This window comes from Nylanderia fulva, unplaced genomic scaffold, assembly GCF_048542155.1.
Source record: "Nylanderia fulva isolate GAGA-0341 unplaced genomic scaffold, ASM4854215v1 Scaffold56, whole genome shotgun sequence".
In the NCBI taxonomy this organism is placed as follows: Eukaryota; Metazoa; Arthropoda; class Insecta; order Hymenoptera; family Formicidae; genus Nylanderia; species Nylanderia fulva.
Window position 1 is genome coordinate 317,294 of NW_028190654.1, and position 17,630 is coordinate 334,923.

General features: G+C 35.9%; 3 protein-coding genes across 3 annotated transcripts in view; 2 read left to right on the forward strand and 1 right to left on the reverse strand.

Annotated features, from left to right (window-relative positions):
• LOC114932957 (cytochrome P450 6k1-like) overlaps positions 1-17,630 on the forward strand; it is a 172,150-nt gene that overhangs the window by 102,141 nt on the left and 52,379 nt on the right. The gene's annotated exons all lie outside the window — the stretch shown is intronic.
• LOC114942156 (cytochrome P450 6k1-like) overlaps positions 1-17,630 on the forward strand; it is a 79,750-nt gene that overhangs the window by 14,392 nt on the left and 47,728 nt on the right. The gene's annotated exons all lie outside the window — the stretch shown is intronic.
• On the reverse strand, positions 4,637-5,226 carry LOC146721051 (uncharacterized). Its single transcript, XM_085487499.1, has one exon. The coding sequence runs from the start codon at positions 5,210-5,212 to the stop codon at positions 4,637-4,639; it is 576 nt and encodes a 191-aa protein (XP_085343625.1). The 5' UTR covers positions 5,213-5,226.

The window sequence follows — 17,630 nt, forward strand, 5'->3', positions numbered from 1 at the left end:
TGTCCCACAAATGTTCTACGTAATAACCAAAATTTTGCAGTAAAACAATCTTAGGAATAAACTTTAACTCCTCAACAGTAAGCTCGAGAATATCGTAAGCACTTGATAGCACAACAAACATTTTTTCGTTACTGACCATTTTGTGGTTCCGCGCAGCTATAAATAGGCAGGAATTCGATTCGAATCAAAAGTTGAAGAATGAAATTCGTGCAGCAACCTTTGGCGATACGCGTGACGAATTACGACGTCAGATTACGCTCAATGGAGAACAACGTGGAGATGCGTAGACACGGTACGATGCTACCAAATACTATACGCGCGATCGTTTGCGGCCCCTCGAATTGCGGTAAAACTAATGTGTTGATTAGTTTGATAGAAAGCCCGCACGGTGTCCGCTTTAAAGACGTATACGTGTACTCAAAATCACTGCAACAGCCAAAATATCGATATTTGGAAAATTTGTTGACATCGATTGACAAAATCGGCTACTTTACATTCTCCAATAATAGCGACGTCATTCCATCGAGCGAAGCATGTCCAAACTCGATTTTTGTTTTCGATAATGTTGCGTGCGATAAGCAAAATACTATAAGAGAATACTTTTCAATGGGACGCCACTCGAACGTCGACTGCTTCTATCTCTGTCAAACATACGCAAGAATACCGAAACATCTTATACGCGACAACGCAAACCTGCTAATCTTGTTTAAACAGGATGGTACCAACTTGAAACACGTATACAACGATCACGTGAATATTGACATGTCATACGAGGATTTCAGTAAATTATGTCATACTTGTTGGCAACAAAAGTATGGATTTCTAGTGATAGACAAGGATAGCTCGCTTACGAATGGGCGATATAGAAAAGAATTTAACGTGTTTGCAATACCACAAAGCAGTTAGTCGTTGCCCGTATTCTGCTGAGAAGAGTTAAAACGCTCACTCTAGGGAAGTGCTTACTCTGTTGACATGGCTAATAATATTCGCGAACGTGAAAAGATAACAAAGGAGATTGCGAAAACGAGCGAATCGATCCGCAAAAAACATCGTGCTTTAAAAACCGGTCAGATCGATGACGATATCACAGTCAAGACTCACTTTAAATCTATTATCGAACCGCTACAAAAGATTGCTGACAACGCGACGAACGTTTGGGTGAAAAACGAGCCTAACACTGACGACGGCGGTGTGAAGATCGAGACGCAGTATGAGGGGGAGACATCAAAAACGAGAAAACATAAAACTATCAAGCAATATAAAGAAGAGGAGGAGGAAGAGGAGGAGGAGGAGGAGGAAGAGACGAAAAAGGAGATACCGAAGAAGAGAAAAGGATTAAATGCACATCGAGATATTCTGCAAGATATTTCGAAGCCATTGGACGCTTCACTGCCGATAACCTTTACACCGAAAAGCGCACAACCTGTGATTTTTTTTTTTTTTTTTTTTTTTTTGACTCTGGGGAAACCTCATGGTACCGTCCGCCTCCGGGTAGAGGCGGGGGTTATGTGGGACTCCCTGCCCCGTCTGGCCGGCCCGCACATCCGCCTGGCCGGTCCGCCGTAGCGGGCCGGAGAGTCGGGATCGGCGAGCCGGAGAGCCGGGACAGGACCTACCGCACTAAAACCCCAGAGGATGTCCTTCACGGGCGTTATACAGGGGGCGGCCAGGATGCTGGTATCCCATGCCGACTGGCCGCCCCCCCGCCTTATCCCTCCTTGGGAGGATGCCGCGGAAGGCGACACCCTCCCCCCGTTATTGTACGGGTTTCTCGCGGTTGCGGCGCAGGGCGACATCGACCCCACGCCGCGCCCTCTCAAGAAGTTTGAGGGGCGGAGCTATGGCTCGAGAACTCCCGCTCGAGCCATCGCCCCTCACACAACCTGTGATACCCAAAACACTCGTAGACGAAAATGTTTTTGAAACCACGCGTAACCTGTCCGAAATATCCCTTTCGACACTGGTTAAGATCGCCGGAAGGTCGACAAATGATGCGAAAAAATTTGGGACCATTAGGACAAGAGTACATGGACGCTCTCCTCGGTGCTGATGAAAAGAAAGAGATTGATCATGTATACGGAGTCTATTTCGGCGAGAATAAATGCGCATCGGAAACAAGCAATTCGCGATTGACAAAATAACAATATAATCATAGGCGACACGCGGTACATTGGAACGCCTGGATTGTACGAGTTGATCTTCAAAAAAAGACCTGATTACCAGGAGGATGATTTGCAAAAATACAAGCACATATTATTGGCGACAAACGCGCATAAACGCAATTTTGATGCGAAAGATCGTGTGAAAAGTAGCAAGGGGGACAAGTACAAATATATAATCGCACTGTTGACACGGATTGAATCGGACTATCCAAAATCTGGCAGAGGAATGCCTCGCGCTATGACGCTAACCGACAATAAGGTTGATTACGTGCACTGGGATGACCCCAACGAGCTAGTGAATCGCCTACGATTGCTCGACGCTTCGCGCCAAGCCGGCAACAACGCGCATGACAACGAAATCCTGTCGATTATCGAGGAACTTCGGGAAGCGAGCATTATTATAAATTAAACAAAGTCTCGACAAACTAATCAGTCCATCTGCGTCACTCGCATCAAAATGCCTATCAATAAATTTGGATTATTCGAACCAAGAAATGATGGAACCGGCACAAGCGGTCCTTGGAATAGAATTGGTGAAAAGTTACGTGCATGAAAACGCTCTATGTCGCGTCGTTACGGACTATGACGCAAGATCACGCAAGATTTGCCGTGTAGCGCAACCTGAGGCTGACACCGATGCCGCCAACAAACTGTATGTGGAATCCTGTATTAAAAGATTGATGACCCAACAGAAAGAGTCAGATGAAAAGCTGACTGCGTTAGAGAAGGATGTACGAGCGTTGGAGACTGATAAAAGAGCTTCTGCGTGCGCCAAACACTACCTCAGAAACAAACATCTAATAAACGGTTGGCTCAGAAACGTCTATCACACAAACGGTTAGAAGGAATAGTTGTAAACAGTTGTTGAACAGCTAAGAAGGATTATCAGCGTACTACTAATCTACAATGAGCAGCGACGGTAGTTATACGACCGCTGATAACGGCAGTCAAAAGTCGAGCAGTGAAAAATCTAGCAGTGAACGGCGTATCGGCTGCTGCGAACGAGGCTACACACACCTCACTAAGGGTTGCGAACGAGGCTACGAACAAGTACTTAAAGGCTGCGAACGGGCCAGGGCGGGCTTCGAACGGGTCAGAAACGACGTGGGACGAGGCTGCGATCGAGTCAGGAACGATTTTCGAAACTGTCAAGGACGTGAGTGAATGGCTAGCCTAACCTAAAAAAACGAGACAAGAACGCGAAAGAACGAGAACCTAATCCAAAAGAACGAGAATCTTACCTGAAAGAACGAGGCAAGAACGCGAAAGAACGAGATTCTAACCTGAAAGAACGAGAATTTAACCCGAAAGAACGTGGCAAGAACGCGAAAAAAACCAAAATGAATAGTGAAAAAACAACAAGCAACATAGTTTGGAGAGACGGCAGTTGGTAAACGAGTTGCATGCTCCAGCAAGAAAAAATTTCCCTCGAAGACATGTCATAGTGCGGGGATACGATGATCTGTGGCAAGCCGACATTGTCGAGATGCGTCCGTACTCCCGTTTCAACAGAGGTTACCACTATATACTCATCGTCATCGATGTGTTGAGCAAGTATGCGTGAGCTGTACCACTCAAGAATAAAGGAGGAAGCGAGACAGCTGACTCAATCGCCGAGATAATTTGAGATAGCAAGAGATGCCCGAAAAACATGCAAACCGATAACGGGAAGGAATTTTACAACGCCGATGTGCAACGGCTTATAAGAAAACATGACATTAATCATTATTCTACATATTCGGTATTGAAAGGCGTCGGTCGTCGAGCGATTTAATCGCACGCTAAAGAACGATATGTGGAAGATGTTTACGCTAAATGGCACTTACAAGTGGATCGACATACTGCCGCGCCTCGTATCGGATTACAACGCACGCAAGCATCAAACGATTGGTATGCGACCTGCCGATGTTACCCCCGCGATCGCTAAAAGACTTTTGGCTACCGTGTACAATCATGTAAAAATCGCGGGTCCGGCAAAGTTCAAAGTAGGTAACCAGGTACGCATTAGCAAGTACAAACAACTTTTCGAGAAGGGATACACGCCAAATTGGACAACCGAGGTGTTTAAAATTGTAAAAGTGCAGCGTACTTATCTCGTGAGCTATCTACTCGAGAATTATCGCAAGAAATCTATTGTTTTACGAGCATGAGCTGCATCGTGCAAATTATCCGAACGTGTATCTCGTGGAAAAAGTACTGCGCAAGAGAGGTGACGAAGAGAGGTTTACGTGAAATGGTTGGGATTTGACAATTCACACAATTCATGGATACATAAGAACAATATGATTTAATTCATACAGATTGTATTTATTAATTAATCAAAAATAAAAAAAATAAAAAATATACAATCTGTACAACATATATAAAAATAAATATATGAAAAATTGGAAATATACTAAATTTTTATTTTTAATACATCCTTTCCTTACAATATTTATAAAAAATATGAAATACATATATTAAATATAGTTTATTTACAACGGTATTCGGTAATGTCCCCATGGTAAAGTGTCGGTCGAATCAGGTACGACATACCGCTTGTCATTGTAGGAACTTAGAGCAATTTTCGTCTCGCGGATGGTATACACTTTATGCAATTTTGATCTTATGCAAGATTGTTGTCGTATCATTTCAATCTCGTCATTAAGGCAGCGTGTATAATCGTCGAATGTTATACTACGCGCTACGACGTTACTTTTGACACCTTTTGCTTTTTTAGTGTCTTTTTTACCATCGACCCGCAAAGCATACATTTTTGCTCTAAGGTCGACGAATTCGATCATTATCGCGCCGTTGTTTTCATCTTTCATCAGACCTGGCACTTTTTTATTCTCAAGCGGTATACCGTACGCATTGTCCACAGCGTAATCGCTTGTATCGAATCGAGTGATATCACGCTTCAAATTTTCATAGACGTTTTCACATTCAATGTGGTATATTAAACTGTCTGTGTCGGTGTACATTACCCGGCATTTGTCACGATAGAGCGGTGACATGTATTCATGATGAAATTCATAAAGACATACTTTCGATATGTCGAGTATGCACATGCCGACATAGATTGGTTTATATAGTTTTACCTCAAGTTTTTATAATTCTATGGCAACCAACTTTTCCGAAAATATGCTTGTACTATGAAAATTGGGTTTTGCGATCATTGCCTCTGCGCCGTATCGTCCGTCCCATTTTGTTAATAATTTTACATCCATGATTACGCACATTTTCCATCGTTTTGCCAAATACCGCATTATTCATTAATTTATATAAATTTTTTTCAAAATTATTTTTTGCTTGTGTTCTAAACTCTGTATTAAGTTCGATATAATTTTTAAGTCATGCTGATTGAGTAAATTGTAGTATGCGGTATATTTTTGTAACGCGAAGCCCGTAACGCGTGCACTGCTGCAAATTGCGGTAGTGTATCACGTAACGCTTCTTATCGTAAAGCGTTGGGAGAAGCTTATACTCCCGTTTGCCGGGCGGCTTGTCGCGTGTCAGGACAAAACGGTAGATCAATGTGTGCATCATGAAGATGTTGCGGATACTCTAAATCTACTTCGAGGATATAACCTGTAGGTGAATCGAGTGCGAGAGATGAGATGTCGAAATTCGATACATTCGTCGACCCATCGAAAATTGGCATACGGCAATGGTTGACACATTGCCCATCCGTACAAATTATTTACATCTTAAGTACATAAGGTAGGATGACGGTTTCGATGGGTCGTACGATTGCATGTACTTGTTATTAGCATGTGCGTATCGACCTGAACATTGACTAAGACCGCCGCGTATACCCGTTCAATAAACATAACCATGTCAATGTCTATTAATAATTCGAATTTTATATTTGTATATTTTAACATGGCGTCCCATGTATATCCCGGAAGAGTATAGTAATACGTAGGGTCAAGCCCATAACTATTTATGCAACTGTCGCGAAAATTTTTAAATATGTCTGCCAATAACAAGACATCAATTTTTAAATATAAATCACTATATTCGCCTAGCGTTCGAAGGGAGAATCGGTTCCATACGTTCTCGGCATGTGCATAATCACTCTCGGATACTTTTTCACCGGTTAAAGAACTGTAAAATGATTCGCGCGGTGGTAAACATGCATCTTGCAATTTGTCGATACAGTCTATATATTCTTATGGAAAGACGCCTTTCCGTGTCAAAAGATCGAATTTTTCACTAGGTAAATTTTGAAACTGTGATTGTAAAATTTTGAATTTGTCTTTATTCAGAAAAGATGCCAATTTGTCAAGACTAGCACTGAGAAATTTATATGAGTCTATGAAACGTAATTTAATATGATTTTTTGAGTTGTTGTCTTGCGTCAATTTAACAGTTTTCGAGAATAAAATGTATTTTTCTTTCGTTATCGGAAGTAATTCGATTACCCCTTCGAACGCTGTGGCTATGTCCTCGATAATGAAATGCGCATCGTAACCGGACAGATTATGAAATATCGGAATACAAAAAGATTCTTTATAATTTAAATTGCAATTTGAATGTGCGGGACCTCTGTACCGTCTGGTGAGATGGCAATGATCGCAAATGCGTGCATCGTCTTGCTCAAACGGTTTTTCGCATATGTGACAATGCGTTGCGCTGCGAAGTTTTGCCCACTCGTCAGATGTTAAATTTACCATGGGGACGTTTGTACTTAAAATATTGCTTACACGTATTGCTAAATTTTTTAGTTCTTCGGCAAACCACGTCACGCAATCGACACTACGGCGGGAATTATATATAGATAACGAATTGTCGTACGAGCAATGTACATAGTAAGCAAGGCTAAATACTTGATGGTGTTGATATGTTTTTTCTTCTTCCATCTTTTTCAAAACGCATTCCAAATCGGCGTACACCACGAACGGAAGCCGCTCCTTTCTGTTGTAGTTGTTGAAGCTGAGCCACTTGTCCTTATTGCTCGGTAATCGGATAGCGCAGTCATTTAATTTTCCACAGTCTACAGTATGCGTCTGCAACTTGTCTTCCGAATTGAAATAGTGTAAACATCTGTAAAATAAAAATTATAATTTTAATTAAAATTATTTTTTTAATTTTAGTTTAATAAATATATACGTACCGATCACAAATATATCTTCTACATTTCTTTTTATTCAGTTGCGCATTGACAAGTCGAGATAAATTCTTTATACAAGCGAAATGTCCAACGCTGTTTTCGTCTTGCACGTACAACAAATTGACGTGTCTGTCTTTTTTTTCTCTGAAAGACGTAGCGGGACAATGTTGTTCTCGATGCTGTACACATTCACGGAGATGTCGTTTGCAAGTTCAAACTTTTTAATTTGATTTATAGTCACTGGAAACTCAATGTTCTGAAGATTCAGCACTGTTGTGTAATGTGGATAAGAGGATTCTCGACCCCTGTTTCTTTCAGCAGGGTAAAGAGCGGCCACCACTACCATGCGAAACACGCATTGTCCGCTGATTGCACATTAACCACCGCTCTCTTTGTCACAATTTCTCGCGGTAATTTGATATCCCGCGCGCATTGGATTGTACTTATTTATATTTACAGTTAAGTCGATTATTCGCGACAATGCCCAACCGCTATCGCGTTCCTGAAACTCTTCTAGCGATGCTAGCGTGGGCTCGATAACGCGGCGCTTCGTACCACTCGCGTAAATCAGACGTGCGAAAGAGTTCAAAGTTTCTCGTATTGACGCTTTTATTGGCACGATTATCACCAAATACGAACTCACCATTGAATATAGTGTTCACCTTCACACTGATGTGTCTCTGCAACATATTTTGCACGTTCTCAATTACAATGTCTTTAGCATTTTCTAAAAATTGTCGCGGTTCGATATAGTCTGTATTAATTACCGCACCGGTCAGTATACAACTCTCGAACGCCGTATCAATTTTGCGCCAAACGAGTCTTTGCACGTTATTGTTGTCGTCGATATTGCCACCACCACTGTATTTACCACCAATACACATATATTGTCTCTGCAAGCGTACCTTTACACCCTCGAGTCGCACTATTGTAGCCACCATAGATTGTCTATGTCCGATTGAGAGTCGCGGACGCTTGACACGGTTGCATTCTTCAAGCTGTGCGATAAATTCGTCGCACTGTTGCAACCATTCTAAAAATTCGCCCAAGGTGGCGACTTGGCGAAACCGCTCCAATAAATTGCGCTCAATATGCTCCGCGTTTTCCATGTTCTTTTCTTTTTAATCACTATTATGCCACTGACGCAAGAAAGTAACCACTAAACTTTTGCACCACTGCATCTATGCATTCTCAAAATCGTACTATGGCTTGACGCGTTCTCATTCTTATATATTTTCACCTAATTCTGTATCCTTTTTTAGCATTTGGTGTATCCCAAAAATAGTTCCGCGTTGCCGTTTTATGTGTGAAGGAGTAAGGCAGCCGAACGTTGGCGCCGATGTGTTGTAAAAAAAAAAGGAAGATATTTTTCTTCCGTTTATGGGAGATTTTCCTCGAGGATACAAAGCTGCCGAACGTCAGCGCTTTTACATTTGCACCGCCTATAAATAACATTTTGACAGTTCGTCGCAACGTCAGTCCTAATATCTCAATTCCCTTCCGTATGTCGGAACAATAAAATGCTTCCAAAAAAAGGGTTTTATGAATTTTGGAGTGCCCCTTTTTTAAATTCAGTCAGTCATAAACCCCTGCCCAGTGTGACGTCATAAACCCCTGTCCAGCGTGACGTCACCCCCCCCCCCCACCCTCAGGATATCCCCTCGCCCCGCACCCCTCTCAGAGACCCTGAGTTAGAACCCGCCTTATATCACTATTTTATAGGTATGTTGACGATATTTTCGTGGTAATACCTCGCAATGAGATTGACACGATTTTGACTACGTTTAATAACTACCATAACCGCCTTCTATTCACGCACGAAATTGAAACAAAAGGTACGATCAAATTTCTAAACACTTCGGTGATTAGAATAAATGGTAAATTGTTAACAAATTGGTACCAGAAACCCACATCATCCGGGAGATATTTAAATTATTTCTCTAATCACCCGTTTAAATATAAGTTGAACACTATTAATAATTTAGTTAATCATGCTATTTTGTTATCGGATGAACCTTTCCATTCTAATAATCTAAAAATTGTTAAAAATATTCTAACTAACAATAGTTTTTTAGAGATGGTTATTGAACAGTTTATGTATAAGAGAATATGTTTTCTGAAAAAATCACGTAATGACGTTAACATACTTAAAGAATTTGATTCATCGTCTTGTATTTCAATCCCATACATAAGAAATTTAAGTGACAAGATTGCTAGATCTTTGAAGAAAATAGGGTTAAAGTTTATTTACACAATACCTAAAAAATTAGACTATTTAATTAAACGAGGTAAAGACAAACTGCCTAAAGCAGATAAGACGGAAGTAGTTTATAAGATTGACTGTAGGGATTGTGAGGCTACATACATCGGGCAAACTAAAAGACAGTTAAATATTCGGATAAAAGAACACATGAACAACATAAAATTACATACGAGTAATCAGAGCGTGATTAGCAAACATAGAAACGATTATTTACACGATTTTAATTGGACAGCCTTTGATATTTTACATAAAGAAAAACATATAAAGAAAAGAGAGATTGCGGAAATGTTTTCCTTTATGAAAAAAGGCGTGTTACCTGGGTGAATTTCGTTTTTATCGAAGTTTTGAAGCCTCTTTTCCGTAATGCTGATTGGCTGTCTCGATTCGCGTTGTGCGTTTATATTCGTAACATATTGAGCGGCTGTCACCGCGAGGGTTAATAGTTTGACAGTTGTCAAAATTTTATATAAATATATTAATAAGATAAATTAATTATTTTTCGTTTTACATTCGCGCGTGCGCGTATTCGTACATTTGCTGTCATTCAACCTAATGCTATTGCCAAGAGAACAGCAGAACAGAATGTAAGTAAGCAAATTTCCATTATAAGTATACATAATTTTAATTCGCCGAATTTTTATTATAGTAGGTGAGTCCAGAGTGCTAAATGGCGATTTACTCGAGCGTCGTAAGAACCTATTGGATTTTGAAGATTAGATGATAGAAAAAAAAGGTTATATAATGTACATCCTTTTACCGGTGGGGGAAGCGTCTACAGGTTTTCAAAAATGTAAAAAAAAATAGTCACATGAAAATACTCGAGCGCGTCAGATATTGATAGTGTATATGCTCCCATGTGTCTCTGATATTGGAGGTATGTTAATCTGCCGGTTTGCATGGTGAGGGTGGCTGTACGGAAAGGTTGAAAACGGGAAAAAAAATGTATTCGAGCGCGTCAGATATTCAGAGGGGATGTTAAGTGAACCCGAAAGAAGCTCCCATTCAAAAGACTGACGATTCGGACATGACGCAAGCTCATGGCGGCTTCTTGATAATGCAAAAAAAATCGCCATTTTGAAATACTCGAGCGCGTGGTGATTCAACTTGATGTCCTAGTCGTGCTGACGAATTGAAAAAAAATTTTTAAATTAAAAAAAATGTTTTTTTAAATTACTAAATATGACAAATAAAATGCATGGAAAATAGAATGCAAATAAAAAAATCTATTTCTTAGATAATTAAACTCACAAACAAGCTAGAGCGTGCCACGAACGCGTGTGATCACACAGAACATGTGATCAGCTGTGATGGCGTCATGGCGACGGAAAGTAGTGTGGGGACAGTGCGAGAGAGTAAGTCTGTTTCTTTTAGCTACAAAAAGTGAAAGGGAAATAGAGGTGCGGAGTGGGGAATACATGCTTCACTGCAGCTGCACGCTCTAAACTTTTTTGACGATTAGTACTACTTCGGCTTGTGAAAATCGGCAGATTATATATTTTTTCCGTTATTCTTGAATTATTTCCTTCAAAATAAAAAAAAATTCGACCGCGCTCGAGAATGTCAAGGTGACGTTTTTTTTTGCAAGTTTGTGACCCTCCCACTCCCTTACGTCACGCTTAAATCATCAGATTATTGAAATGCACACTTTTTAGCATGTTATTAACCCATTTTACCTTAATCTGACGCGCTCGAGTATTTCTAACGATCGATTTTTTTTTACTATTCTGATCGGCTGCCCTAGACGCGCGATCCTATATTAAAGACTTATATATAGTGGAGGTACTCAACAGAGTGCAAGGTATCCCCCTATATGTTAATCTGTCGCGCACGAGTAAATCGCAAAATCCCCTATTGGGCTCACCTACTATTATGTATATAATTTTAATTCACCAAATTTTTATTGTATACATAATTTTAAATCATTGAATTTCTACTATGTATATGATTTTAATTCATCAAATTACTATTATGTACATAATATTAAATCCCAAATTTCTATTATGTACATAATGGAAATTCAATAAATTTATATTTTGACAATTGTACATATCAAGAGGTTATTGTAGTGATAGTTATGTATATTAAATGATTTGTTGTAAATAATTATTAAAATGTGATAATTGTTTATTAATTTTGTGATTGAGTGGTTTTAAATACAGTTTCTTAGTTAGAAACGAAAATAGAAATTCGGCGAATTAAAATTATGTACATAATAAAAATTCAGTTAATTAAAATTATGCACATAATAGAAATTTAACGAATTAAAATTATTTACATAATAGAAATTCGGATAATTAAATTTAAAAATATTTATGTACAAAATAAGAATTCGACGAATTTCCATTAAGTACATAATGATTATTCGTGAAATTCTATTATGTTTACAATTTTAATTTGTCGAATTTCTATTATATACATAATTTGTATTCTTGAATTTCTATTATGTTTATAATTTTAATTTGCTGAATTTTTATTATGTACATAATTTTAATGGCCGAATTTCTATTAGGTACAATTTCAGTTATTTACATAATAGAAATACGGCGAATTAAAATTATGTGCATAATAGAAATTCAAGAATTAAAATTATGTACATAATGAAAAATAAAAAATTAAAATTATGTGCATAATAAAAATTTGGTTAAAATTAAAATTAAAATTAAATTAAATTAAAATAAGGTTTGTAATAGAAATTCAGCCAATTAAAATTATGTATATGTATAATAGAAATTAATACTAATAAATAGTAATTCCTTTTTTCCGCCAGTAATTAATAAAATAAATCAAATAAATTTTAACGAGCCAACTGGCATAAAAAAATATCTTTATTGTTGGTTAGACATCAAATAAAATTAAGGACGACGTTTCGGGTCGACCCTTGTTTTGGGTCCTTATTAAGTCTGACATAAATTAAATTAAAGCAACATATAACCTTTTTTAGAATTTTAGAAATCAATATCGTCTATAAGGTTCAAACTGTTTTTTGTTGTTTAATGTGTAGTGTTTCTGATTAACCTTTTGTAATAATTGCTTTCACAATCTAATATTTTAATCTTAGTTTTTTAGACCTCTCAATTAAAATATTAAATAGAAAAATTTATATTGACTGGCATCAGAAAGAAACGTTTTCAGGCAGAGTTTTATCTTATTTTTCCAATCATCCTCAATGCCAAAAAATCGGAATAATATACAATTTAACAGACAGGTGTTTGCTTCTATCACATCCACAATTTTATAGCCAGAATCTTGAATTAATGGTCAATATACTCTCAAGTAACGGTTATCCTCTTGACATGATCTTCAGCAGCATTAATCACCGAATTAAGCATCTCATTTCCAATGGAATTATGTTAGACAAATATAAACTTAAACCAACACAAATTAATAACTCAGGGGAAAAAAAGAAGAAACAAAAAAAAGAATTATAGTTATTCCGTATATAAACAAGATTTCAGAAATGTTTGTCTCTTCGATAAATAAATCTAATACAATGATAGGATATCGATGTTTAAACAAACTCAATAAACTCAGAAATAAATATTTTTATCGGCTCTCAATATAAATAATATAAGTATGCTGTCTTCTAAGCTGGGCAATAGAGCCAAGGAAACGAAACGAAAAATTAATTAAACGGAACTGTATCTCAATTTGAGATCCCAAAGTTCCACATATAAATTAATTTCGAAACTTACATATGGAGAAATAAGCGAGAAAAATATAGGTCCGAAAAGTCGCTGAAGCGGGAATCGAACCCGCGTCTTTCACTTTCCGGGCGGGTTAATTATTTAAACAATAATTTAATTAATTTTTCGTTTCGTTTCCTTGGCTCTATTGCCCAGCTTAGAAGACAGCATACTTATATTATTTATATTGAGAGCCGATAAAAATATTTATTTCTGAGTTTATTCACGCCTTGGGCTAATCACGGCGGTATTTACTAACATCTACTAAAAAGGCAAATGAAAAATATAGGATCGAAAGGGTCTGAATAGCTTAGTTGGTAAGAGCAGTCGCCCGGAAAGTGAAAGACGCGGGTTCGATTCCCGCTTCAGCGACTTTTCGGACCTATATTTTTCTCGCTTATTTCTCCATATGTAAGTTTCGAAATTAATTTATATGTGGAACTTTGGGATCTCAAATTGAGATACAATTCCGTTTAATTAATTTTTCGTTTCGTTTCCTTGGCTCTATTGCCCAGCTTAGAAGACAGCATACTTATAAAACTCAATAAAATCATAAAAATTCATAAAGACAAGAATCAAGTCTCACATAATTCCAATGTGGTTTACAAGATCAGTTGCAAAGACTGCAATGCAACATACGTGGGTCAGACAAAGAGACAATTACAGACAAGGATAAAAGAACATATGAATAACATCAAATTGGATTCAAAGAGACACTCTGTTATCTCTGAACATAAAATTAGGGAGCAGCATACATTTGATTGGAATAAAGTTAAAATTTTAGATCATGAAATAAATTACCAAAAAAGATTGATTTCTGAAATGCTTCATATAATAGAACAAGAAAACGGTATAAATTTAAAAAAAGATACAGAGTTACTCAGCGAGTCTTATTTGGATGTACTTGAAAAATTAGCTAACATAAAAAAGAAATAAACAAAATAAGAATGTCATGTAAAAAATAATGCCTTTGTAAACAACCTGTGATATAAGTACCAAATGTATAACCATTCTTCATAATGACATGTAAAGTGATAAGTAACTAATCTGTGGCGTAAACATTTATAAAGTCATCGATTTAGCAGATTCAAAAGTAAGCAATTTTCATTGTAATATTCAAAAAAATTTTTTCTAACAATAGTCATTAAAAAAAAGTGTGTCATTTCACATAGAAACGTATAATAATTAAGGGAAACTAAGACAATTCCACGCTTTTAAACGATGGAATGCCAAGAGTTTTTCCATCTTTAAAATCATCATTGAAAATAATCCGCATTAACATCTGGAAATGATCCAAGAACAATATAGAGATGTATTCAGCCTCAAAATCATACACGCTACACATCATCAAAAGTTGTAATCGTTCGCATCACCCAAATTATTTTATATATGATTATAATGAACAGTAAGAATTGCAATCGTTAGCATTGTCGAAATGTTTTTTTAAATTTTATAATTGACTAATATTATATGACTCTACTGAAGAAGACTGTGTACAGTCGAAACGTTTGTGATTTAATGTATTATTATGTTTTGATGGTTTTAAAATAAAAATTTATAATATTCATTAACATCCGAATAATTTTATGCTCTTTAGTTGGCCTGTACTGACATTAATTTTACAATTTTATTTCAATATATAAGAGCGTTATAATTTTTACTAATTTATTATTCTAATATTTTAACATCATTCCAATCCATATAATGATTCATGTCAATAATATAATCTCTAAAAACTCACTTTTAAAAAAGGTAAAAAAAGGCGACCAGTTAAGGGCACGCCATTAACAAAAATTATCCATTGCAAACCCATGTAGAATCCTATCCTATTGCAAACCCATGTAGAATCCTATGAAAAATTAATCATTGCAAACCCATGTAGAATCCTAGGCAAAATTAACCATTGCAAACCCATGTAGAATCGTACCCATTGCAAACCTATGTAGAATCCTATGAAAAATTAACCATTGCAAACTCATGTAGAATCCTATGAAAAATTAACCATTGCAAACCCATGTAGAATTGTATTAAAAATTATCCATTGCAAACTTATGTAGAATCCTACATTGCAAACCCATGTACAATAGAATTGTATGAAAAATTATCGATTATAAACCCATGTACAATCGTAACAAAAGTAATGAAATAAAATAAAAATTGCGCCAAGTGAAAGTAGAAACTTGTACCAGTGGAAAATTAAAGTTGCAGACATATATAGAGTCGTATAATGAATCAGTAAAAATTTAAATTTGCAAATGTAGAATCGTACCATAAAAAAACTTATCTTTTAAAAAAAAAGATAAACAAGATGCCAAGTCCATGCGCCATGTGAAAAAGAAATAAAAAAAATTTAGTTAAAAAAACTGGGCGCGCTGCTAAGTTTCAAAATTACAATGCACCTTAAATTAACATTAATTAATTTAAACACAAAACATATTTTAACTGTAATGAGTTTAAAAGTAACAATTTAATTTTAATATTGTTAGAATATTATTTAGCAGCGCTCCCAGTTTTTTTAACTAAAATTTTTTTATTTCTTTTTCACATGGCGCATGGACTTGGCATCTTGTTTATCTTTTTTTTTAAAAGATAAGTTTTTTTATGGTACGATTCTACATTTGCAAATTTAAATTTTTACTGATTCATTATACGACTCTATATATGTCTGCAACTTTAATTTTCCACTGGTACAAGTTTCTACTTTCACTTGGCGCAATTTTTATTTTATTTCATTACTTTTGTTACGATTGTACATGGGTTTATAATCGATAATTTTTCATACAATTCTATTGTACATGGGTTTGCAATGTAGGATTCTACATAAGTTTGCAATGGATAATTTTTAATACAATTCTACATGGGTTTGCAATGGTTAATTTTTCATAGGATTCTACATGAGTTTGCAATGGTTAATTTTTCATAGGATTCTACATAGGTTTGCAATGGGTACGATTCTACATGGGTTTGCAATGGTTAATTTTGCCTAGGATTCTACATGGGTTTGCAATGATTAATTTTTCATAGGGTTCTACATGGGTTTGCAATAGGATAGGATTCTACATGGGTTTGCAATGGATAATTTTTGTTAATGGCGTGCCCTTAACTGGTCGCCTTTTTTTACCTTTTTTAAAGGTGAGTTTTTAGAGATTATATCATTCATTTTTGTATATTTTTATGACCGGAATAGAACAATTATTAAACATGTTTATCTAAACTTCTTTGCTTAAAATGATGTGTACAATCATATCCTAGAATCCTGATCATTCCTCCTAAAGCACCCTATTTATATAAATTTACCCATATGTGTGTGTGTGTGTGTGTGTGTGTGTACTAATGTCGAGCATTTTTTATACATTTTCTATTAAATTTAGATAAAAGTTGCAGGATTTCGAAAAAGAAAAAGTTGACACAGACTTTTTCCTAAACGGCGATTTTCAAGGTTATTTAAAGGTCACTTATATTTTCAAAATAGAATTACCTTAATTTTTCTCATATAAATCGATTCCTCGCAATATTTACTATAAAAAGTTGTAAAGGTATAATTTTTACATAATCTTACATAAACTTCGAAATATTACAAATATTTTATTTTATGAAATATTTCAGTTTATGTAAAATTATGTTAACTATCTTTTAAATTATTCACTTTTAGCCATCTTACCCTTACAACCTTTTATAGTGAATATTGCAACAAATTGGTTTATATATATAATATATATATAACATCAGTTATTATTAATTGATGTTTACATTTATTTTTAGACTTACTAGAGCTCAAATGCTCCACATTTTTTGCAAAAACTGTTTATTCTACAGATTTCAAATATGCTTTTAAATGATGATTGAATATTTCCTTTTTTTAATTATTTTTATTATTATTTTTCAATCTCAATCAACTTTTATAACTTTATTCCAGCACGATACAAATACATGTGTCTTTATTTTTTTTATTATTTTCATTATTATTTTTCAATCTCAATCAACTTCTATAACCTTATGCCAGCAGGATACAAATACATGTATGTCTTTATTATTGTATCAACTCTTGTCTTTTCCATGTAACCATGTCTTCATAGTTTGAATTATCCCTTCATCTTCTCAATCTTTCGCAGAGATTTAATTAATTAAATACACTTCACACGAAATAAAGTTTGCTGGAAGATATACAGCAAACGATAACTGTAAAAACATGATTACGTGGAAAGAACAAGAGTTGGTACAGTAAAGGCAAGTAAGTAAGTACATGTAATGTATCGTATTGGCATAACGCTATATCCGCGGAGCAGATAATGTGGCTGTAGAGGTAGTCTGCAGTGCAGCTAATGTGGACGTAGATGTTGATTGAGATAATTGTCTAATATAAAATAGAATTTAAAAATTTAGTTTAAAAAGCTGTTGCATATATAAATAAAGTTTATTTTTTCTAA